The sequence below is a fragment of the Carcharodon carcharias genome, chromosome 9, assembly GCF_017639515.1.
Source record: "Carcharodon carcharias isolate sCarCar2 chromosome 9, sCarCar2.pri, whole genome shotgun sequence".
Lineage (NCBI taxonomy): Eukaryota > Metazoa > Chordata > Chondrichthyes > Lamniformes > Lamnidae > Carcharodon > Carcharodon carcharias.
In genome coordinates this window covers 153,441,523-153,466,367 of record NC_054475.1, presented here as the reverse complement: position 1 = coordinate 153,466,367, position 24,845 = coordinate 153,441,523, and the positions used below count along the sequence as shown (strand labels likewise).

General features: G+C 43.9%; 1 protein-coding gene across 1 annotated transcript in view; it reads right to left on the bottom strand.

The window, feature by feature from the left end:
* The window catches only part of ar (androgen receptor), a 305,542-nt gene that overhangs the window by 77,971 nt on the left and 202,726 nt on the right, over positions 1–24,845 (bottom strand). Inside the window, exon 4 of the mRNA XM_041196191.1 lies at positions 3,687–3,983. Within this exon, the coding sequence (XP_041052125.1) occupies positions 3,687–3,983 (297 nt within the window). The remainder of the gene's footprint in view (positions 1–3,686; positions 3,984–24,845) is intronic.

Sequence of the window (24,845 nt, the reverse complement as noted above, 5' to 3'; positions counted from 1 at the left end):
AACCTTAATTCAGGAGTATCCTGCCTACCAAGACGCTTTTCTCTAGGATGTAATGTCTTAACATTAAGATCAGACTGTTGATTGGCGTAGAATAAGTGAATTGCGGAAGCTTCCAAGATACCTGGCAACCACCTGCATGATGCGAATTACAACCTGGACACTGACAAAAATCCTTTCCACTCATAAATGCCACTACATTGCTGAAAGGTGCCTATGTGAACATTAGGTCCCATCAATGGGAATCTGAACTTTGGGAAACGCGCCAGTCAAAAATGTTTTGTTGCCAGTTGTTTGCAAATCAATGAAATCCTTCACCTGGCAAACAATGTCTCAGTAATATAATGTGAGCGGCAGTGAACAACAGATTAAGTGACCTGTCAGGTGTCTCGAGACTACTTGAAAAGACCCAGTGCCACGGAAGTTGAGCCATTTTCACTACCACAGAGCCACCACGTACATGAGTGAGGATTGTTGGTCTAACTGCAGGAGATGTCACAGTTATGAGACTGCCACCTTAGTAGATTGTTAACTGTATATTCACCCTTTTGGCTGGATGGGTCCATTAAACCCTCTTCCAATCCAGGCATATTTTACCGCCTAGATCCCTGTGGTCAATAAGATGACAGAGAGGGATAGAGAAATAGATGGAGACAGAGAGAGGGAGAGTTATCATTTGTTCAATTTGGAGGGAGAGACCTGTAAGCACCCAAGTTTAGAGAACTCCATTTATGTGTAGGGTCACTGCTGGAATTCAACCAGCTAAGCCTGCATAGCCTAGCAACGCATGGCATTAGTAAGTTTTCTGTTACTTGTCCAGCAAAGAAAATCTTATTTATTATGGATTGAAGAGTTTCCTGATGCCAGGTTCCCTCATCCAATTCCTGGTAAAGAGGAAATTTAGCAGATTGGTGGGGTGATAATTAGTGAGGAGGATAGTTTTAGATTACAGGAGGATATAAATGTGCTGATCAGTGGCAAATGGAATTTAATCTGGATTAGTGTGAGGTGATGCACTTGGGGAGGACAAACAAGGCACGGGCATACACGATGAATGGTAGGATCCTGGGAAGTACCGAGGATCAGAGGGACCTTGGTGTGCAAGTCTACCGGTCCCTTAAAGTAATGGAAGAGGTAGATAAGGTGGTTAAGAAGGCATATAGGTTACTTGCCTTTATTAGCCGAGGCATAGAATATAAGAGCAGGCAAGTTATGCTGGAACTTCATAAAACGCTGGTTCGGCCACAGTTAAGAGTATTGCATGCGGGTCTGAAATCCGCATTATAGGAAGGATATGATTGCACTTGGGAGAGTGCAGAGGAGATTTGCCAGGATGTTGCTTGGGCTGGAGAGTTTTATTTATGAGGAGAGATTGGATAGATTGGGGTTATTTTCCTTGGAGCAGGAGATTGAGGGGGGACATGATTGAGGTATATAAAATTATGAGGGGCAGAGATAGGGTAGACAGGAAGGAACTTTTCCTCTTGGTGGAGGGATTAATAACCAGGGGGCATAGATTTAAGGTAAGGAGCAGGAGGTTTAGAGAGGATGTGAGGAAGAATTTTTTCACCCAGTAGGTGGTGGGAATCTGGAACTCACTGCCTGAAAGGGTGGTAGGAACAGAAACCCTCATAACATTTAAGAAGTATTTGGATGTGCACTTGCGATGCCATGGCATACAAGGCTAGGGGCCTAGTGCTGGAAAATGGGATTAGAATAGTTAGGTACTTATTTGACCGACGCAGACTCGATGGGCCAAAGGGCCTTTTTCTGTACTGTAGACCCCTATGACTCTGATTAACAATGCACTGGTGTACTTAAGGGCTACTTGGCACAGGAATCAAGTTACATTAATTGGTAAAAGATTGACTGTGTTACAATCTACCCTTGTCAGGCATGACCATCTTGGTGCCAATTCCATCCTAAAGTGATTCTACTTACTGTCGTAAGAGCCTCAAGAAGCTATAGTGGCAGCTTGCTTCACCCAAGTAAAAAGACTGTGGGTTCAAGCCTCACTCCAGGACTTGAGCACATAATCGAGACAAAGATTTCAGCGTCATACAGAGGGAATGCTGCATTGTTGGAAGATGCCATCTTTTGGATTATTTGCTAAACTGAGGCTATATTTGCACATTCAGATGCACATAAAATATCGCTTCGTAGCATTCAATGAAGAACAGGGGCTAAACTTTTGCTGAGCGGGTGGGCGTGCACCCGACCTGCTCGAGTGTAAAATAGTGCATGATGACGTCGGGCGAGTGTCCCGATGTCATCGCACACTCACACAATATTTTGGTCAGTGGTTGCAAACTAAACTTGTAAGTGCGCCTGCTGACAATTAAGAGAGCTTTTAAGCCCATTAATGGTGCAATTAACTGGGATTTTTGCTGCCCATCCAACGTCATGGATGATGGGCAGGTGAATTGGCCAGGCGGGCTTTGCATTTTTCAGGAAACCTCATCCAAGGGTGGGATGAGATTTCCATTATTAAATTTAAAAAAAATCTATGCACAGGATTTTTATAAAGCCTATGCTCAGGTGACTGCTTGTATTGGTGGACATTTTTTTCCGGATTTGACACTTTTGCTCAGCTCCCTGAGGCAGCTCTCTGCCTTCAGGGAGCTTTCTGTGAGTGCTCCCCCGCATCCATGCTGACTTCAGTGCTCACCCTCCTCCCGTACCCAACCCAGGAAGCATTGATCATATCTGCATGATATCGTGGTTGGGGCTGATTGCGGGTGGCGATCCGTTCCCTGGTTGCTCCCGGGCTCGCTGATCGTGACCACACGCTGACCTAAAAATCCTGCCCAGGGAGTATTTCTGATGGAACAACTAACATCCTTCCTTCAACCAACGCTATCAAAACAAATTAACTGATGACTCATTTAATTTGCCAAACAAGAAACCTAACTGTTTGCAAATTAAATTGATTCCCATGTTTACCTCATAGCAATAGTAGCTGCACTCAAAATAACTTAATAGATGTGAAGAACTTTGTCATATTGTAAGGACATAAGGCACTATATGAATGCAAATTCTTTCTTTTACAGGCAACTAACAAGCATGGGCTCATTATTAGGTAGCCAGCAAGTACCAGAAGATAATGAATGAAGAATGAAAAAGTCAGTTAATTTTATCTGGGTAAATCTGCATGTACAGTATACACCAATGTGAGACTACTTTATGTATTGTATGGGAAGTGTGAACTTGAACCTTTTGCTGGATGAACAGTAGACACCAAAGGACAGTGACGAATTGAAACACATTTAAATTCGGTAAAGGTTAAACTGTTAATTAGTTCACACCCCAAGATGAGTGTTGTGTGTATGTATCAAATAAAATAGTAATTTTACAAGCAATATACACTGCTGTCTCTACAAATACTATCACAACCTAAGATGTCTGTCACTGAATAGCCAAATAAATACCAGCTAGATGTAGTGAACTGGCATTTTGAAAAATGAGTACTCTAGTTGGTTATATGAATTACAACTTCTAAAAACAAACCAGCTTCTATTTTCTAGAATGAATATTTAGCTTTTATACTATCTATAAAAAAGAATGGGTTAAATAATAAAACATGTTAGTAAATTACATTTGTTTTTCTGTATATACAGACCATGTTATCATAAATTCATGTTTTGCATGATGTCAGTAAAACACAATACTTAAAGGATGCACTTTCTTACCTGGTAAGACCTTTGCCCATTTGACAACACGCACAAGTTGTCTTTCCCCAAGTTCATTGAGGCTTGTTAACAAACTGGCAGATGTATCAGGCTGTGTATTGTCGTAGCCTGCGTATACCATATCAGGCTCAATAGATTGCAGCACAGCGAGAAACAGTGGCTGACACTGAAATTTCTGCATCCTTGGTACACCAATCCTTGGTACAATAGAGAGCGTGCTGTCCTGTTGCTTTTGTAAAACTGAAGAGTCGGCTTCCTCTGCAGTTTGGAATGGTCGTGGATTCTTTAATTTTCGACCTTGAAAATAAAATTACAAAATGTTCAGCTCTGGTTAAATGAAAGCAACTAGAGAGAAAGAGGCAATTAATAAAAGAAGTTAAGATTGCAAACACACAAAAAAACTGAACCAAATGTTTGAAATCAAGAAAGATGAAAGGCAAGCCAGGTAGTTCAGATATTGTTGCTCGTGCAGATGGTTGGTTTAGCTAGAACTGAGGGACCACGTGGAATAGATAACTCTGCTGTCAAAAGGGTTCATTGACTTGACACTCCAGAAGTTAATGTCTGTATCCTAAGGAAAGATGTATACTATTTCAGCCATGCCACTCATAAGGACAAGGTCACACAAACTCTGGAATATTGTTTATCATGCACATTGAGTTGAACTATTTGATAAATAGGCTAATTAATGTTAACTTGTCAGTAATCTAATGATTTAAAATAATCTCACCAATTGTAATAATCACAGGCTCAGACCGTGTTATAAATAATACTGAGCATCTATTAATGGTGATTTACAGTGATATACTGAATTGCCTGCACAATCTCTGCTACTTATTTTGTTAAGTAACTCTGTCCATTAATTGTTGATATTGAAATTGCTAGCTAATTTCAACTGCACCTATTATACCTATTAGGTGTTTGGATATTCAATTCCAATTTTAAGTTATGATTTCGTAACCAATAAATAATTGTTAGCACATGATCTGTTGTACAACTTCTTTGAATGAATTAACTCTTTCCAACTCTTTCTTGCCAAATCATCAATGTGGATATCCTAGTCAAGGGTTAGGAATGTAACCTCAAAATTTGATTCAAACCAGCTAGACATAAAAGCTGATAGTAAAACTTGTCATGAAGCCACTAATGTATATAATATTTTGGAAAATATTTTTCTTTTAAAGTGGTGGTTTGTCTGCGGGTGTGTCTTAATTGGATTAAAGCCAGCTAGTCTGGGTGCTTTGATGGGTACTAGTTTTGATATGGAACAGAGATAGTGTGCATTTGCGTTTTTTGAATAGAGCATTCAAGAAGTGGGGTGAAAACTTGAGCCCATCTAACAGATACCAAGCCATACATTTATTTACTAATAAAATTGGTACTATGAAAAGGGATTTCATTGTTAAAAGGTCGATTTCAAAGAGGCTGGTGAGACAATGAGAATTTGAATTCAATCAGTGGTGGTAGGTATAACTTCAATAGTTTTTGGGCATGCAGGCAGACGCAATGTAAGATTAAAAGGCAGCTGCAAGCTTCCAAGTGGCTCCACAGTGAAAAGAACCTCATTTGGACTTTACAGCCTTCCGGACCGAATATTGAATTCAACAACTTTAGGTCGGGAGCTCCCTCCCCCCATCCCCACCCTCTTTCTGTTTCCCCCTTCCCTTTTTTTTTCTTCCAATAAATTATAAAGATTTTCCTTTTCCCACCTATTTCCATTATATAAAAAAAAACCCCACTAGAGCTATACCTTGAGTGCCCTACCATCCATTCTTAATTAGCACATTCGTTTAGATAATATCACCAACTTTAACTTTAACACCTATGTGTTCTATTGTACTATTGTCATTGACATCTTTTGATGATCTGCTTCTATCACTGCTTGTGTGTCCCTACAACCACACCCCCCCCTCCTCCACCTCTCTGTCTCTCTATCTCTCCGCCCCCCCCCACACACACACCTTAAACCAGCTTATATTTCAACTCTTTCTTGGACTCGAACTCAAGTTCTGTCGAAGGGTCATGAGGACTCGAAACGTCAACTCTTTTCTTCTCCGCCGATGCTGCCAGACCTGCTGAGTTTTTCCAGGTAATTCTGTTTTTGTTTTGGATTTCCAGCATCCGCAGTTTTTTTGTTTTTATCTCATTTTGAATTTGTAAGGTGAAAATGCTTTGCCTGGTGTTTGGTTAAGTCTATGGGTTGATGTTGCCTTAATGGAGATTAGTTTGGGAATTTGTTAAAAGTTATGATAGAAATAACTTGTAGCCATGTGTACATACATTCTAACCTGTGTAAATTAATAAAATGTTTCATTTAGCTTAATGGAAAACCTCGGGGTCTGATTCCTGAGTTTAGAGTTGCATTTCAAACATAACACTTAAAATTATTGGTAGTGGGTTCGAACCCCACCATGGCAGATGGTGCATTCTAATCAATAAAAAATCTGGAATTAAAAGTCTGATGATGACCACAAAACTATTGCCGATTGTCATAAAACCCATCTGGTTTGCTAATGTCTTTTAGGGAAGGAAATCTGCTGTCCTTACCTGGTCTGGCCTACATGTGATTCCAGACACACAGCAATGTGGTTGATTCTTAAACAGGGGCAATTAGGGATGGGCAATAAATGTTGGTCTAGCCAGTGATGCCCACAGCTCATGAACGAATAAAAAAAATGTTTCGGTGCTATTTGATTCTTTGGCATATACTTGTTGGGGTTTCAAAGCCCAGTGCTCATATGCACATCAAAGTCAAGTTTTCAGTCTGTCCATACCTGACTTCAAAGCACAAAATCACTCGTGGCAGGAGGATTACTGGATAGGAGCTAGGAATCTGACCCTGTACTCAGGAACACTGATGTCAATTACAGAGATCACACTGGTGTCAGGTGAAATCAACAGACTCAGCATGGATCAAGGATTGAATCTGGGGTACTAATCTGGTCTGTTTGGTTCTGAAAAACATCAAGCAATGTACTTAACTACTGAACTAGAAAAGCTAGAAGCCAGAACACAAAATTAACAGACAACCACACTGTCCCCAATAATCTTCTGTATGTGAATATATCTGGCACCCATTAATGCTGCGGCGCCATTGCTGGCATAGTTTGCAGCATACCAGGTTCCCTATAGTCTGCCTTAAAGGAGCAGCAAGTGTACATATGAAGCAAATTGGTCTACGAACAGGCGGCTACTGTGGAACTTCTTATTCTAGGTGGTGTGGAACAGGTGTACAGTCAAGAAAAGGACAACGCCTATTCTGTGATAGGGAATCAATTACAAATGACTCAGGAAAGGGTCTGATAAGTTACTATTTTGTCACTAAGTAAACCATGTTGCAAAATGATAGGGTGGGGGGCAGTTGGTGGCACAATACTTAACATGCCTCCATTACTAAGCGCTAAAGACTAACAGCATTCTGCAACACATCCTGCAAAGGCAAAATTATTTTTTATTTGAAAAGTTGAAAGTATAAAGGCCTTTTTTGACAATACAATTTTTTTTAAGGCTCTTAGTCTGGAAATGACAGCTCATAATCAACAGCACCAGGGTGATGTAAAAACTGGGAGGTTGAAGGTAGACCTGTAATTTGCAGTAACACGGGGAAACAAAGTGGGTTTTTAAGATGAGGAGGTCATGACAGCAGTTTTGAAAGGACAACAGTACCAGAGGAGACAAAAGCACTAACAATGCCAACTAGCATGCCAGATCAGAGGAGAATTTGAGTGGTTGGTAATTTATTGGAATTACAGAGAGCTGCAGGTTTAGAATAAGGGAAGGGGGGATTCTGTGGTGAAGTTTGGCTTGGTGAATAAGGAAAGTAGCAAAGCTGCTGAAACAATGGTCCCAATCTTCGTGACAAAAAATCCCATAACCTCTGCACATTTGTCAAGTTATATAGAAATTACAAGATGGGAACAGGCCATTTGGCCCACCAGTCTAAGATAGTATTCAAGATATGTGCAGTACTACAAATACCATAAAGCTGCTCTATTCCTATATCCCTTTGTTCCCCTTTTCTACATCCACCTGCCTAAGCTTCTCTCACATGATGGAGTATATAATTGGGCACATGATGGTTGAGTGTAATTGCAACGCCAACATGCCCAATGTAGGTAGTAAGAAACCTACACCATATTAATGCTCAGACCTTATTCAGATGGAAGTAGAAAGCTGTCAACGGCAAAGCACTGAAAGGCAGTTCACTCTTCTGGAGAGTGGGAAATGTAGCAGTCAACTGGCTAAGCTAGTGAAGTATAGAAAGTGCAATTATGGTCATCCTGCATTTAAAAAAAAATCTATAACAAATTATTTGCATTTTTCCACTGCGGTTTCCAGTAATCCTTTAAGGAACACTGACTATTCCTACACTGTCCATTTTTGAAAAAAAATATTGTGCTGCGGTTCTATGGGACCCTGATTTGATTGCTGAATGAGACTCCTCCCTCTTTTCCGCAGGAGTGTTGGCCACACATACTTTTAAAAAATTCATTCACAGGATGTGGGCTTCGCTGGCTGAACCAGCATTTATTGCCCATCCCTAGTTGCCCTTGAGAAGGTGGTGGTGAACTGCCTTCTTGAACCACTACAGTCCATGTGGTGTAAGTACACACACAGTTAGGAAGGGAGTTCCAGGATTTTGATGCAGCAACAGTGGAGGAACAACAATATACTTCCAAGTCAGGATGGTGCGTGACTTTGAGGGGAACTTCCAGGTGGTGGTGCTCCCAGCTGCTGCCCTTGTCCTTCCAGACGGTAGTTGTCGTGGGTTTGGAAGGTGCTGTCTAGGGAGTCTTGGTGAATTCCTGCGTTGCATCTTGTAGATGGTACACACTGTTGCTGCTGTGTGTCGGTGGTGGAGGGAGTGAATGTTTGAGGATGTGGTGCCAATCAAGTGGGCTGCTTTGTCCTAGCTGGTGTTCTTGAGTGTTGTGGGAGCTGCACTCATCCAGGCAAGTGGGGAGTGTTCCATCATACTCTTGACATGTGCCTTGTAGATGGTGGACAGGTTTTGGGGAGTCAGGAGGTGAGTTACTCATTGCAGGATTCCTAGCCTCTGATCTGCTCTTGTAGCCACAGTATTTATATGGCTAGTCCAGTTTATTTTCTGGTCAACCGTAACCCCCCATGATGCTGATAGTGGGGGATTCAGCCATGCTAATGCCATTGAATGTAATGGCAATGATTTCTCTCTTGTTGGAGATTATCATTGCATGGCACTTGTGTGGCGTGAATGTTACTTGCCACTTGCAATTGTCAATGAACATCCTTACTTCTGACCTTATGATGGAAGGAAGGTCACTGATGAAGCTGAAGATGGTTGTGCTGAGGACACTGCACTGAGGAACTTCTGCAGTGATGTCCTGGAGCTGAGGTGACTGACCTCCAACAACCACAACCATCTTCCTTTGTGCTAGGTATCACTCCAATCAGTGGAGAGTTTCCCCCCCCGATTCCAATTGACTCTAGTTTTGCTCGGAATCATTAATGCCACACTCGGTCAAATGCGGCCTTGAAGTCAAGGGCAGTCAGTCTCACCTCACCTCAGGATTTCAGCTCTTTTGTCCATGTTTGAACCAAGGCTGTAATGATGTCAGGAGCTGAGTGGCCCTGGCGGAACCCAAACTGGACATCAGTGAGCAAGTTATTGCTAAGCAAGTGCCGCTTGATAGTACTGTGATGACCCCTTCCATTACTTTACTGGTGATCGAGAGAAGACTGATGGGGTGGTAATTGGCCAGATTGGATTTGTCCTGCTATTTGTGTGCAGGACACACCTGGGCAATTTTCCACATAGCTGGGTAGATGCCAGTGTTATAGCTGTACTGAAACATTTTGGCAAGGGGCGTGGCAAGTTCTGAAGCACAAGACTTCAGTACTATTGCCAGAATATTGCCAGGGCCCATAGCCTTTGCAGTATCTAGTGCCTTCAGCCATTTCTTGATATCACGTGGAGTGAATTTAATTGTCTGAAGACTGGCATCTGTGATGCTGGGGACGTCCGGAGGAGACCGTGATGGATCAGCCACTTGGCACTTCTGGCTGAAGATCGTAGCAAATGCTTCAGCCTTATCTTTTGCACTGATGTGCTGGGCTCCCCCATCACTGAGGAAACGGCAACAGTTTTTCTTTGACACTGGTATTGCGATCACTCTATTTCTATTAAAAAATTGAGCGATATTGAGACCAAAAACATTTACATGGTCTCTGCTACAATCATTAATTCTCATATTCCAGTATGTTCCCCTCCACGCCACTCACCATCCTGACTTGGAAATATATTGCCGTTCCTTCACTGTCACTGGTCAAAATCCTGGAACTCCCTCCCTAATAGCACAGTGGGCATACCTACACTAGATGGACTGCAGCAGTTCAAAAAGGCAGCTCACCACTACCTTCCCAAGTGCAATTAGGGATAGGTAATAAATGTTGGCCTAGCCAGCAATGTGCACATTCCATGAACGAATTTTAAAAAACTCATCTCACAGCATCATAAGCCTCTGATTTAAGATACAGTTTGAGAAATATAGTGTTAGGGAAACATTTTCGCATTCATCCAATCTTGCCTCACCCTCACAATAAATCAATAAGTTCCTAATTTCCTCTCATCTCACTCACTCCGAAATGTGATATACAATAGTTAACCATTGAGAAATTATATTGAATCTGAAATGACAGGTATGTGAAAAGAGAGAATGAGTTGAAATAAATGAATTTGAAATATATGAAATATTTTTGTAGATCAAGGTGCAATATATGATGTTTGTGTATCTTGAAACTTCCTCCCAAACAGCAGTTAAAAAAGGTAGCTCACCACCACCTTCTCAAGAGCAATTAGGGAGAGGCAATATAAATGCTGGCTTAAAAGCAAAAAACTGCAGATGCTGGAAATCCAAAACAAAAACACAAATAAAAATACCTGGAAAAACTCAGCAGGTCTGACAGCATCTGCGGAGAGGAATACAGTTAACGTTTCGAGTCCATATGACTCTTCTGTTGTTCAATTGAAGAGTCATATGGACTCGAAACGTTAATTGTATTCCTCACTGCAGATGCTGTCATAAATGCTGGCTTGGCCAGCAACACCCACGTCCCGTGAAAGAATAAGAAAAATATAAATTAAAATTTTGTGAGATTGACCCACGTGTACTTGTGTTTTATGTGTACTTGTGTTTTAAGAGAGGTTTACCAAATTTTGGAAGGTTGACCCATCTTTCTCATTGTGGTCAGCTTGCTGCACAGGATAAAATGGTGCACGTAGACAGGTGAGTCCCACCGGCAGGGGTATCATAAAATCCAACTGGACAACAGTGCTCTACAGGATTGCTGCTTGCCATTAAAGGGGAAGGTGGAATTATTATTATGCTAAAACTATTGTCAGTTTATAAAGCAATTAATGATTGTCATATATATTTAACAGCAGAACTAACTGTATTTGTTGTATGACTTCTGTGAATGAATTAATTCTTTCTTGCCAAATTATCCATCAGTAGCTTGTGGAAATCCTAATCAAGGGATGGGAATATAACCTTAAAGGTTGATCCAAACTGGTTAATGTAAGGTACCATTCACTCCTAGATCTAAAACTTGGCAGTAAAACCCGTGATGGTTCCTTAATGAGAAATTATGCAAGGGTGTTTTGGTGCCATCTAGCATATACTTGTTGGGATATCAAAGCCCACTGTTCATTTGCACATCACATACAGTTTTCATTCTGTACGTACCTGACCTCACACCAAACAATCACTCTTGACAGGAGGGTTACCAGGTATCAGCTAAGAGCTTGACCCTGGACTCAAGAATACTGATGCTAATTACACTGCTGATTCAGGTGAAATTAACTTACTCAAGAATGAAAAAAGATATTTTGATCATGCAAATCCCTCTTGTGCAAAGCTCTACTTCTCTCAGAATTTAACTGTCTTACACTGCCCAGGAACAAAGCATTAGCTATATGACAGCTAGAATAGAGTTTCAAAGAAGAGTGATATTGGACTTGAAATGCTAACTCTGTTTTTCTCTCCAAAGATGCTGCCAGACCTGCTGAGTTTTTCCAGCATTTTCTGTCTTTACTTTTTTTAAACACTGCTGTAACATCTTGAATGGTGTGGGGTGCATCGAATTCGTCTTTAGCTGATTGCTCAAAAAACACAGTGCATTTTGTCTATTGTACTGATCCAGATTGTGCTCTACTCCTAGGTTCAAAATTCTTTCTTTGGAAGTGAGCATTTCTCCGTAGTAGTGTGTGTCGTGGAGCAAATCTGGTGACAACAGGACCCATCACCTCTTTTAAGTCCGGCAAACATTCCATGTGCATCACCCTTTTCAGCACATGTCCAGATACCTTGACAGATATCAAACTTCTTTCATATGTCTACTCTCATTGGACATTTTGGGATTCTTCCCTCATTTGCAGTTTATTTGCATTGTTAGGAATGTCCAAGTACTGCAATTTTGCCTTCCTCTTTGCTTCACTCATTGGAAACAAGTCAGCTTCATGAGCTTTGAACCAGCCAGCATCATTTCTTTTCATTACACTAAGAACGTCTCTTGCTGGGAATGCATACTTTGGTGAAGTGAAGTCCACTCCTCTTCTGGGCTCTGAGGTACACTTGGAATGGATTTTTCAGAAAAAGCGTCAGCTAAATCTTGCTGAAATCTCTCTTTCTTTTGCAAAGTTTCATATTTATCGATGAATGGACTTGATGTTTGTGCCTTCCTTTTGAATGAAATGGAACACTAACAATGGACAAAAGCATGATCAATTCCACATTTGGAAATATGGACATCCTTCATATTGCTGATGGTGAGTTTGTGTAAAGACGCCAGAAATGTAACATGGCTGCAGCTTTATGAGTTTGACGACTACAGAAGGGGCCATAAGATTTAGTGCAATACAGAGGCTGTAATGTGCATTGAAGCATGGGGAGGCAGAGTCTTTCTACAGATAGTACTTTGCAGAACAGTAGAGTATAATGTGGGAAAATGTGAACTTGGCCACTTTAGCAGGAAGAATAGAAAAGCAGTATAGTTTCTAAATGGAGAGAAATTGCAGACGGTACATGAATCAGGAAAATATAGCATGGAAGTGATTTTTTTTTTAATTCACTCATGGGATGTGGGCATTGCTGGCTAGGCCAGCATTTATAACCAATCATTAATTGGCCTTGAGAAACTGCCTCCTTGAACTGCTGCAGTCCATGTGATGTAGGTACACCTACAGTGCTGTTGTGGGGGGGTGGGGGGACAGTTCCAGGATTTTAACCCACTGACAGTGAAAGAATGATGATATACTTCAAGTCAAGAAGGTGAGTGACCTGGGGTGGGGGTGGGGGGGCCCTTCCAGGTGGTGGTGCTCCCATTTGTCTGCTGCCCTTGTCCATCTAGATGACAATGGTTGTGGGTTTGAAAGGTGCTGCCGAAGCGGCCTTGGTGATTTGCTGTAGTGCATCATGTAGATGGTAAATACTGCTGCCACTGTGCACCAATGATGGAAAGAGTGAATGTTTGTGGATAGGGTGCTAAGTAACTGGGCTGCTTTGTCCTGGATGGTGTCAAGCTTCTTGAATGTTGTTGGAGCTGCATTTATCCAAGCAAGTGGAGAGGGCTTTTTTTATTCATTCATGGGATGTTGCTTTCACTGGCTGGGCCAGCATTTATTGCCCATCCCTAGTTGGCCTTGAACCGCTGCAGTCCATGTGGTGTAGGTATACCCACAGTGCTGTTAGGAAGAGAGCTCCAGGATTTTGACCCCGCAACAGTGAAGGAACGGTGATATATTTCCAAGTCAGGATGGTGAGTGACTTTGAGGGGAACTTCCAGCTGGTGGTGTTCCTACCTATCTGCTGCCCTTGACCTTCTAGCTTGTAGTGGTTGTAGGCTTGTAAGGTGCTATCTAAGGAGCCATGGTGAATTCCTGAAGTACATCTTGTAGATGGCAAACACTGCTGCTACTGTGCTTCGGCGGCAGAGGGAATGAATGTTTCTGGATGCGGTGCCAATCAAGCTTTGTCCTGGACGGTGTCCAGCTTCTTCAGTGCTGCACAATTCCTAGCCTCTGACCTGCTCTTGTAGCCACAGTATTTATATGGCTAGTCCAGTTCAGTTTCTGGTCAATGGTAACCCCCAGAATGTTGATAGTGGGGGATTCGGTGATGGTAATGCCATTGAACATAAAGGGGCGATGGTTGGATTCCCTCTTGCTGGAGATGGTCACTGCCTGACACTTGTGTGGCGTGAATGTTACTTGCCACTTGTCAGCCCAAGCTTGGATATTGTCCAGGTCTTGCTGCATTTGGATATGGACTGCTTCAGTAGCTGAGGAGTCATGAATGGTGCTGAACATTGTACAATCATCAGTGAACATCCCCACTTCTGACCTTATGATGGAAGGAAGGTCATTGATGAAGCAGCTGAAGATGATTGGGCTGAGGACACTACCCTGAGGAACTCTTGCAGTGATGTCCTGGAGCTGAGATAACTGACCTCCAACAACCACAGCCTGTCACTGACAGATGCATCTGTGGCAGGCAACTTGGTGAGGATGAGATCAAGTATGTTTTTCCCTCTTGTTAGTTCCCTCACCACCTGCCACAGACCCTGTCTAGCAGCTATGTCATTTAGGATTCGGCCAGCTTGGTCAGTAGTGGTGCTACCAAGCAACTCTTGTTATGGACATTGAAGTCCCCCACCCGGAGTACATTCTGCATCCTTGCCACCCTCAGTGCTTCCTCCAAGTGGTGTTCAACATGGAGGAGCACTGACTCATCAGTTGAGGGAGGGCAGTACATGTTAATCAGCAGGAGGTTTCCTTGCCCATGTTTGACCTGATGCCATGAGACTTCATGGGGTCCGGAGTCCATGTTGAGGACTCCCAGGGCAACTCCCTTCCAACTGTTTACCACTGTGCCGGTGGGACAGGACATATCCAGGGATGGTGATGGTGGAGTCTGGGACATTATCTGTAAGGTATGATTCCATGAGGATGACCAAGGCAGGCAGTTGCTTGACTAGTCTGTATGACAGCTCTCCCAATTTTTGCACTAGCTCCCCAGTTGTTAGTAAGGAGGACTTTGGCAGGGCTGAGATTGCCATTGTCATTTCCGCTGCCTAGGTCAATGCTGGGTGGGCCGTCTGGTTTCATTCCTTTTTTGTGACTTTGTAGTGGTTTATTACAACTGAGTGGCTTGCTAGGCCATTTATGAGTTAACCGCAATGCTGTGCGTCTGGAGTCACATGTAGGCCAGACCAGGTAAGAATGGCAGATTTCCTTCCCTAAAGGACATTTGTGAACCAGATGAACAATCGACAATGGTACCATGGTCATCATTAGACTTCATTCCATATTTTTATTGAATTCAAATTCCACCATCTTCGAACCCAGGTCCCCAGAGCATTACCCTGGGTATCTAGATTACTAGTTCAGCACCAGACCACTACGCCATCGCCTCCCCCCGTGAAATAAACCGAATAAAAGTGCTGCCATGCTGCTCCTTGTTTATTTATGGCAGCTGCATATTCTGTCCCTTCCAATGATGTAATGGAGTAAAACACTGGTCCTGCACATGTACAGCAGCGCTGGCAACAAATGCAGCCATGATTTGAAGCCAAAGCAGAGAAGGAAAACAAGTATTGCAGAAATATGTTGGGCAAATGCCCCTATTCATGCAGGATGTTCTGCTGCAGGAGATGTAGCAAAGGAAGCTCGCTGTCTTTGGAGGAGAGAACCACCATCCAGCGAAAGCTGATGCACAATAGATGCAGCACAATGAGCAAATAAATTGACTCAGGTCTGCAACGGAAACTAGGATAAGGCAGAAATTAGTCAGCATTAAAAGGAGAGCAAAAGTAAGTGCTCCCATATCTATATATCTCGTTACTACAAACAGGCAAAGAAGGGATGGCCCAAATGTAACATATTGGGCTAACACATTAGCAATGGACAGAAGATTGGCTGGCTGGCAGAAAACAGAGTATGGGTCTTTTTCTGTTTGGCATGATGTCACCAGTGGAGTCCCGCAGGGATCTGGGCTGGGGCCTCAACCTTTTACAATTTATATCAATGACTTAGATGAGGGGAGTGAGGTAACTAAATTTGCAGATGACACAAAGGTAGTTAGGAAAGTAGATTTTGAAGAGGACATAAGGAGGTTGCAGATGGATATAGATAGGTTGAGTGAGTGGGCAAAAATCTGGCAGATGGAGTATAATGTGGGAAAATGTGAAGTTGTTCACTTTAGCAGGAATAATAAAAAAGCAGAGTATTACTTAAATGGAGAACAACTGCAGAATTCCAAGGTGCAGAGAGGTTTTGGTGTTCTAATGTATGTGCCACTAAAAATTAGCATTTCGGTACAGCAAGTAATTAAGAAAGCTAATGGAATACTATCCTTTATTAAGAGGGAAATTGAATATAAAAATAAGGATGTTATGCTTTACTTAAACAAGACATTGTGAGACCACATCTTGAATACTATGCAGTTTTGGTCTCCTTATTTGAGGAAGGATGTAAATGCATTGGAGGTGGTTCAGAGGAGGTTTACTAGATTGGCACATGGAACGAGCAGGCTGTCTTATGAGGAAAAGTTAGACAAACTGGGCTTGTTTCCACTGGAGAGTGAAGGGTGACTTGATTGAAGTACATAAGATCCTGAAAGGTCTCAACAAGGTGGATGTGGAAAAGATGCCACCCACTCACTTGTGGGTGAGTCCAGAACTAGGGGGTACTGTTTTAAAATTAAGGATTGCCCTTTTAGGACAGAGAAGAGAATTTTTTTCTCTCAGAGGGTTGTGCGACTTTGGAACTCAGCCTCAAAAGGCAGTGGAGGCAGGGTCACTGAATATTTTTAAGGTGGAGTTAGATACGCTCTTAAGCAAGCGAATCAAAGGTTAATGGGGTAGATGGGAATGTGGAATTTGAAACACAAACAGATCAGCCATGACCTTATTGAATGGTTGAGCAGGCACAAGGGGCTGAAAGGTCTACTGCTCCTATTTCATATGTTCTTATATATTTACTGAGTGGCTGTACTCTGTAAGGAACATAATGAACAAAGCACGGAGAAAAATGTTCCTTTTTATCAACACCCTTATTGCAGAAATGGAGTAGAACATACTAATAGTTTGCTTTATAGCATGTAACTGCTATAGATTGTGCTTTAAATTAGTAGTGCTGCCAATACAATACAGCACTGTAATCCCTTTGCAGAAGGAAGTTGTGAAGCAGCTACGTGCTACATGAGAGAAGTTCTATGCCTTTTTAGCTGTGTCATTCTTTCAAAGATGTTCCATTGGCAATCTTGGATTCTGCCACATGCTTTATTCATGTATGAACAGTAGAACTGGCAGACCTTCCCTACTGTGAAGTGAAAGGATTCTGTAGTATAGAAGTTTCATGTATTGGTGACTTTTACAAGTATGGGAAGCACTATGAAAGTACTTGACATTCTCTACAAGTCATAAAAACAAAAATCTGAGGATGCTGGAAATCCAAAACAAAAACAGAATTACCTGGAAAAACTCAGCAGGTCTGGCAGCATCGGCGGAGAAGAAAAGAGTTGACGTTTCGAGTCCTCATGACCCTTCGACAGTTCTGCTGAGTTTTTCCAGGTAATTCTGTTTTTGTTCTCTACAAGTCAGCCTGAAGTAAATAACACAGCTCTGTCACAGCCTCTGCAATGAACAGGAGTAGCGAAGCCCAGGCCACTCAGATATAACCTTTTATGCTTGCTTAGATCAATAAATATGAGTCTGAGAGCTTTTCTGGTTGTACATACATGTGATTCCGCACGATGAAATTGTGATCCACATCTAAATTAGGCAGTATAATTGGAACACCCAAATACTTTCCAATTTTAGCATTTTCTAAAAATTACAAAGTAACAGCAAAAAAATGACTGCAGGGAAATTAAAAGGTTTTTGTGAAGATTGCAAAAACCACAGGTAAAAAGAAAACACAGAACACACTAGTATTGAAAGTCACAGGATCAAGTGGGAATTAAAAAGGACAGGATACGAGCAATTTTGGACAATGTGGAGGGTATGGTGGCGGAAGTTAGCAAAAAGAGCATTGGCAAAGTCTTAGCAGAAGGTGAAAACACAATGATTAAGAGGTCCAGCACTAGAGGGGCTCAGGTAGGCTTGGAGATGGAAATCTTTGTGGTTTAGAAGATATGGGGTATGAAGCTCATCTCAAAGTCAAATGGGATGTTTAGATTGTTAACAGTCTGGTTCAATCTAACAGATTGGATGGGAAGGGGCTGAAATAGTTTGTGGTTGTGTGGGGGTGGTGGTAAAGTTAATTTTTTTTTTCAGTTTTCCCAATGTTTAGTTGGGGGTTTACAATGCAATGCAAGACATGGAATAAAAACAGAATTACCTGGAAAAACTCAGCAGGTCTGGCAGCATCGGCGGAGAAGAAAAGAGTTGACGTTTCGAGTCCTCATGACCCTTCGACAGAACTTGAGTTCGAGTCCAGGAAAGAGCTGAAATATAAGCTGGTTTAAGGTGTGTGTGTGGGGGGCGGAGAGATAGAGAGACAGAGAGGTGGAGGGGGTTGGTGTGGTTGTAGCGACAAACAAGCAGTGATAGAAGCAGATCATCAAAAGATGTCAACAACAATAGTACAATAGAACACATAGGTGTTAAAGTTAAAGTTGGTGATATTATCTAAACGAATGTGCTAATTAAGAATGGATGGTAGGGCACTCAAGGTATAGCTCTAGTGGGTTTTTTTTTTATTTTATATAATGGAAATAGGTGGGAAAAGGAAAATCTTTATAATTTATTGGGAAAAAAAAGAAGGGGGAAACAGAAAGGGGGTGGGGATGGGGGAGGGGACTCACGACCTAAAGTTGTTGAATTCAATATTCAGTCCGGAAGGCTGTAAAGTCCCTAGTCGGAAGATGAGGTGTTGTTCCTCCAGTTTGCGTTGGGCTTCACTGGAACAATGCAGCAAGCCAAGGACAGACATGTGGGCAAGAGAGCAGGGTGGAGTGTTAAAATGGCAAGCGACAGGGCGGTTTGGGTCATTCTTGCGGACAGACCGCAGGTGTTCTGCAAAGCGGTCGCCCAGTTTACGTTTGGTCTCTCCAATGTAGAGGAGACCACATTGGGAGCAACGAATGCAGTAGACTAAGTTGGGGGAAATGCAAGTGAAATGCTGCTTCACTTGAAAGGAGTGTTTGGGTCCTTGGACGGTGAGGAGAGAGGAAGTGAAGGGGCAGGTGTTGCATCTCTACATTGGAGAGACCAAACGTAAACTGGGCGACCGCTTTGCAGAACACCTGCGGTCTGTCCGCAAGAATGACCCAAACCTCCCTGTCGCTTGCCATTTTAACACTCCACCCTGCTCTCTTGCCCACATGTCTGTCCTTGGCTTGCTGCATTGTTCCAGTGAAGCCCAACGCAAACTGGAGGAACAACACCTCATCTTCCGACTAGGGACTTTACAGCCTTCCGGACTGAATATTGAATTCAACAACTTTAGGTCGTGAGTCCCCTCCCCCATCCCCACCCCCTTTCTGTTTCCCCCTTCTTTTTTTTCCCAATAAATTATAAAGATTTTCCTTTTCCCACCTATTTCCATTATATAAAATAAAAAAAAAAACCCACTAGAGCTATACCTTGAGTGCCCTACCATCCATTCTTAATTAGCACATTCGTTTAGATAATATCACCAACTTTAACTTTAACACCTATGTGTTCTATTGTACTATTGTTGTTGACATCTTTTGATGATCTGCTTCTATCACTGCTTGTTTGTCGCTACAACCACACCAACCCCCTCCACCTCTCTGTCTCTCTATCTCTCCGCCCCCCACACACACACCTTAAACCAGCTTATATTTCAGCTCTTTCCTGGACTCGAACTCAAGTTCTGTCGAAGGGTCATGAGGACTCGAAACGTCAACTCTTTTCTTCTCCGCCGATGCTGCCAGACCTGCTGAGTTTTTCCAGGTAATTCTGTTTTTGGTTTGGATTTCCAGCATCCGCAGTTTTTTTGTTTTTAGCAAGACATGGAATGTTGGAATACTACAAGCAGTCTCAACAACCAGTAGTGGCTGTCTTATTGGAAGGCTGTGGGGGGTTGGGAGTGAGGCCCACGATCCTCTGCTTCTACTTCTGCCAACATTTCCTGGCAAATCTGAATCGCCCTATCCTTTCCCAACCATCAGTTTAGAACAGGTCCATCCAGGAATTAAACCAAAGGAGTAGCCCTAGGTTTCTTGTATCTTGCTGCAAATGATTAAGTATAATATTATCAGACACAAGGCAGATGGATGTGCTCTTGATTGTTGTACATATTTCTTATGGGGTTCATCAAACATAGTTCAAACCTAGTTTGAAACCTGAGAAACTTTAAAAATATTATGCCCTGTTATATTATGTTATACCAATTACTAATATTAATATTATACCAATGCCCTGCTGCATCCTTTTTCATTATATCTAAGCAGCTTGGTACACTTTCCTTGACTAAGGAAACAGGTATTCAATGCAAACCATTTCTGTTGTTGGAGGTCATGGAAGTGATACGAAGTTGCCTAGCTGTGATATTTTGTACCCAAGGGAACCACACCAAACAGTAAAAGCTGAGTGCCCTATCAAGAAAAAGGTGGTGAAGGTGTTCTTCTGTATAAACATAGCTTTCTAATTGTGATAGATATATTTCAGCAGGCCAGGTTCTACAACTCACATGCACTATGTCTAAATGAGCAAGCAGCGTGTTATGGACACAGATTCAGCCATAGTCATAAAAATTCGCATGGCAACCAATTTGAATAAAAACTTAAACAGCAACAAGACCTGTCCAAATCAACAGCATGTTCTCATCTTTCAGAAGGAAGACACACACCTCAAAAAGCAGTGTACATTAAAGCAGGGCCTCCAGATTATACCTCAATATGAAGGGTACTATAGTTGCAATTGTGCAGAGCAATGACAGAGCAGAATTTCCTAAAAGGCAAAATATCTCAAAAATGTGAACAAGTTATACAAGCTGTTTAATGCTGCTACTATGCAGTGGCTACGCCAGTAGTATTTTTCACCAACAGAATGCTACCATCAAGTCCAAAAAGACATTCTGGCCGGAATTTTCTGTGCCCGTGGTAGCGGGCGTCATGGTGGGGGTGAGGGGACAACATGGTGGGAAGGCCAATCAGTTTTGCTTTATCATGAAACACGTTTGCCATTGTTCACTCCAATCGTTAATGGTGGGCTACCTTTTCTGCAGTCAGATGTCGGGAACTTCATTATAATACACCTGCATATCATTATAAGCCCAGCTCACTGGAATCATCCCCCCCACGTCAAATTTACTGCCTATGTTAGCAGGAAAACACGCCGGTGCAGAACACGTCTTCACAAGTGTGACATGCTATCAGGGCCTTGCACACATCGCGAACATCCGAAGAGCAGTAGATGCTGAAGCCTGACAGTAATGGGACCCTGGAGGAACGCCTATCGCATCCTGGGTGGATTCTCATGAGCATGGCTCTGATGCGAAGCAGCTCATGGAAGGTAGAAAGTCACCATTAAGGGTCTGCTGTGGGACTTCAATGTCTTGGCCATGGGCTGTTGTGGATGATTGTCAAGGAGGTGGAGAGGAAGGTCTAGCTGTGAGTGGGAGAGGAAGATGTATTGGGGGTGGAAGAGGAAGGTCTAGGTTCAACTAGGAGAAGAAGGTGAGAAGGTGTGTCAGGGATGTGGTAAGTTTGGCCTGGGGTGGGGGTGGTGGTTTGGTGGTGGAAATGAAAGCTTTGGGGGATTGAGATTGGGGGAACAAAGGTGTTGGGGGGTGAGGTTGGGAGGGGGGAGCAAAGGTGTAGGGTAGGTGAGGTTGGGGTGGAAATAAGGGGAGGGGGTAATGCAGGAGAATATGGCAACTGGGGATGTAGGTGTAAGGGGGAAGGAAGATGTAAGGGAAGGAATTCAGAGAGGGGAAGTAGTCCAGAGATGGAAGGAGTAAGGGTAGAGGAAGGAGTTAGGCTGGAAGAGAAAGGGTGGAGGAAGAAGTAAGGGTGGAGGAAGGAGTCCAGAGAGGGGAAGGAGCAAGGGTGGAGGAAGAAGTAAGCGTGGATAGAGGAGTCGGGGTCGGGAGTGGGGTGAGGAGGAGTTCCAAGGGGAGAGGTATTCCAAGGCGAGAAGAAGTCTGGGGGTTGTTGGGGGATTGATGTCTAGGGAGGGGTCTGTGGAGTTGATGACTGCCTCCTGGGAGTGAAATGAAGATGGGTGTGGTAGGAAGGCATGGTGACAATAGCAGAGCACAGAATGAGGTGGTAGGGTGGGAGAGTGAGGGTGCGACAATATCGGTAGAATGAGTGATGAGGGTGGTTGGTGGGGACTCAGAGGCAGACACGGTCCCTGGGAGTAGGAAGGGGGGAGTCGGGGAGGTTAATGTGGATGGGGGTGGGAATTTCAGGAAGGTAGGGAACGTGCATGTTCACTTGGACATCCCCAAAGGGGCTGTGGCTGGGCGCTGACAGTGGGGAGGTGGAAGATGATGCCAGTGGGGTCAACAGTGATGGGGGAAAGGACATGGGTGACTGGGGGAAGGGAAAGGACGGAGGACCTGAAGATGAATGTTAAATGCACGTTTGCAAATCCGAAAGTGAAAGGAGACTTGTGGTGGGCCTGAGCAGATGCTGCTGGGAGTGTGATTAGTGGGTGTGCGGAGATGCAGGTCATCTCAGATGGACAACTGAAAGCGAAGCCCAGCAGGCATACTGAAAATGCTCAGGACATTGAGATGAGTGTGATGGGGGAAGGATCCATGTAGGCTTGCATGGGGCTCTAAAAGGCCCTACCACAAACTCACATTTCTCCCTCCAGAATCACTCGTGGGCTGGCGGCGTGCAGCTGAACTGCTAGTGGTGCAGCGGGGACAACTCAACAAAGTCTGTAAATGAAGCTGAAAGACACCATTACACATCATTCAGTGAAAGTGAATATATTTTTAGATTATAAAATTACAAAACGTGTTCACCCATGCAACTAACTGTGACCTGAATTTCTTAACTTTTCTAGGCTCTACACTTCGAGGTGCTGCCCTGACACCCACAGCAGGGGTGGCGTCAGCATGTGTAATGGTTGGCCCTGTTCCCTCTGATAACTTTGGCATAAGTCCTCTGGAGAGCCGAGACTGAATGGGCCGCAGTTGCTTTCGTTGTCCTCCTGTGGGCCAGCTGCTTGCTCCCTCTGCAGTGAGGGAGGGCGAGATTGAGGGGGTCACAGGCAAAGGGGACTCAGAGGGAGCAGAGAGCGTCTGAGATTCCTGAGTGGATGACCCAGAGGTGTCCAGCAGCCACTCCTCCTCCCTTCGGGTGCTCGAAGACCCTGGCCTGACTCCCTGAGGACCATTGAGGTGCCCCACTGCCCTCTCGCGTTGCCACTGCAGGAACTCACCCATGGCTGCTGCGATGGAGTGCAGATCTGCGCACATGTCCAAGTTCTGCTGGACGAGGGTCTCCATGGCATCCGCCATCCTTCCCATGGAGACCTCCCTACATGCACATGTGGGCACCATTTCATCAGAGAGCAGGCGGACACATTCCTCCAAATCATGTGCCACTCTGTTGAGGGCTTCCAACAGCCCTGTGTGATGATCCCCCTCGTTCTGCTGATTCTCCACGGAATGCCGAATCCAGAGGCTCATCAGCTGACTCGGACTTCACAGATGCCTCTTACCCTGCAGTCCTCTGAATGCCGGGGAATTCGGCTGAATCTGCCTCCTCCATCTGTGGACACGTGACCATGCAGTGACCACCAGGTTGTGAACCTGCTCTAGATCTAACGGACGTGTGCGTATTGAGCTGGTAGAGAGTGTGGGTAATCGCTGTGATGGGTCTTCCAGGCTGCTTATTTCCAGCTCTTCAATGGAGGTGTCCTCTGGGCTAGAGGTGAGGAACAGGACAGGCTGAGGGCCCAGCTGGCTGAGTGTATCAGTTACTTGTCAGAGCTCCCTGTGAACCAAAGTGGAGATACTTAGTGCACGGCAGCATAGTCAAAAAGAGCAGTGAGAGCACTCACATTGGCGTTGAGAGAGGGATTATGTTGTGCAGGAACTTCACAAGGGTGTTTGTCACTGTCGCCACAGGCAGGGTCCATGTCCTCAACAGGCAGCCGGATGGCATGCTCCTCAAAGTGAGTAAGGGGCCTAATATGGGCCACTCCACCCCTGGTCGGGGGTGCTCCCTGCTGCTGTGAGCCAGCTTCTCCTGCATGGAAACAGGTGGAGAGAGTGTGAGCAGAACACATGGCACTGCATGGAATGTTTGTGTGGTGAGCAGAGCCATGGACAGGATGAGGACGCAAGCTCGAGAGGATACGAACCTGACGGAGATGTGAGGGTGTGTGTGAGAGTCAGTAGTATTGTTCCTTGAGGTGTGAGATTCCTGTTGATGTGTGATGGGTTTATGAGTGCGAGAGTTGAGAGTGATGAGAGGAGTGACTTATCCTTGTGGAACAGATGAGACCATTCATCCTATTGCAGCACTGGGTGGCTGTCCCCTTTTGCAAGGCGTTGGCGTTAACCACCACTGCCATCGCCTCCCATGACGGATTGATGACCTTTCTTGCTGGCCTTTGCCCAGAGCAGGGTTAGAGGACATCACAGCAAGCCTCCATGGCGTCCAAAATGCACTCGAGGTACACATCACTAAATCGGGGGGGCTGCAGTTTTCTTGCCTCTTGGGACCATGTCTTCCGTACAACAGTCCTGGTTTGGAAGCACTGAGGGGTGTGCGCAGAGCTGCACTTTAAATATGGTGCCCGGCGTGAGGAAGTGGCGAACTGACAGCGTGGCGGGCGAATGAGAGCCCACCTGCCATCAAAACAGCGTTTTTCCTAGGAATGCACGATTATTGAAGCAGGGTTGGGATGATATGGCGTGAAAAACTGCCATTGTGGCCAATGGGTAAAATGTTCTTTTTCCTGCCCGCTATTGCACTTAGTGCAAATCTGGGATGATTCCGCCCCCTGCTGACCACTTGACCAACGTCATTTATGAATTTCAGTGTCAGTGTGATGGTAGGCCGCAATTGGCTGACAAATCAAACAACACGTTCCTTTGGTTCTTTGTAGTAGGCAGAGTGCAGATTGTACTCAACCAGCCCATGCTTGCAAAACCCAATGTGATTCCGCAATTGGGCAGCTCTCACT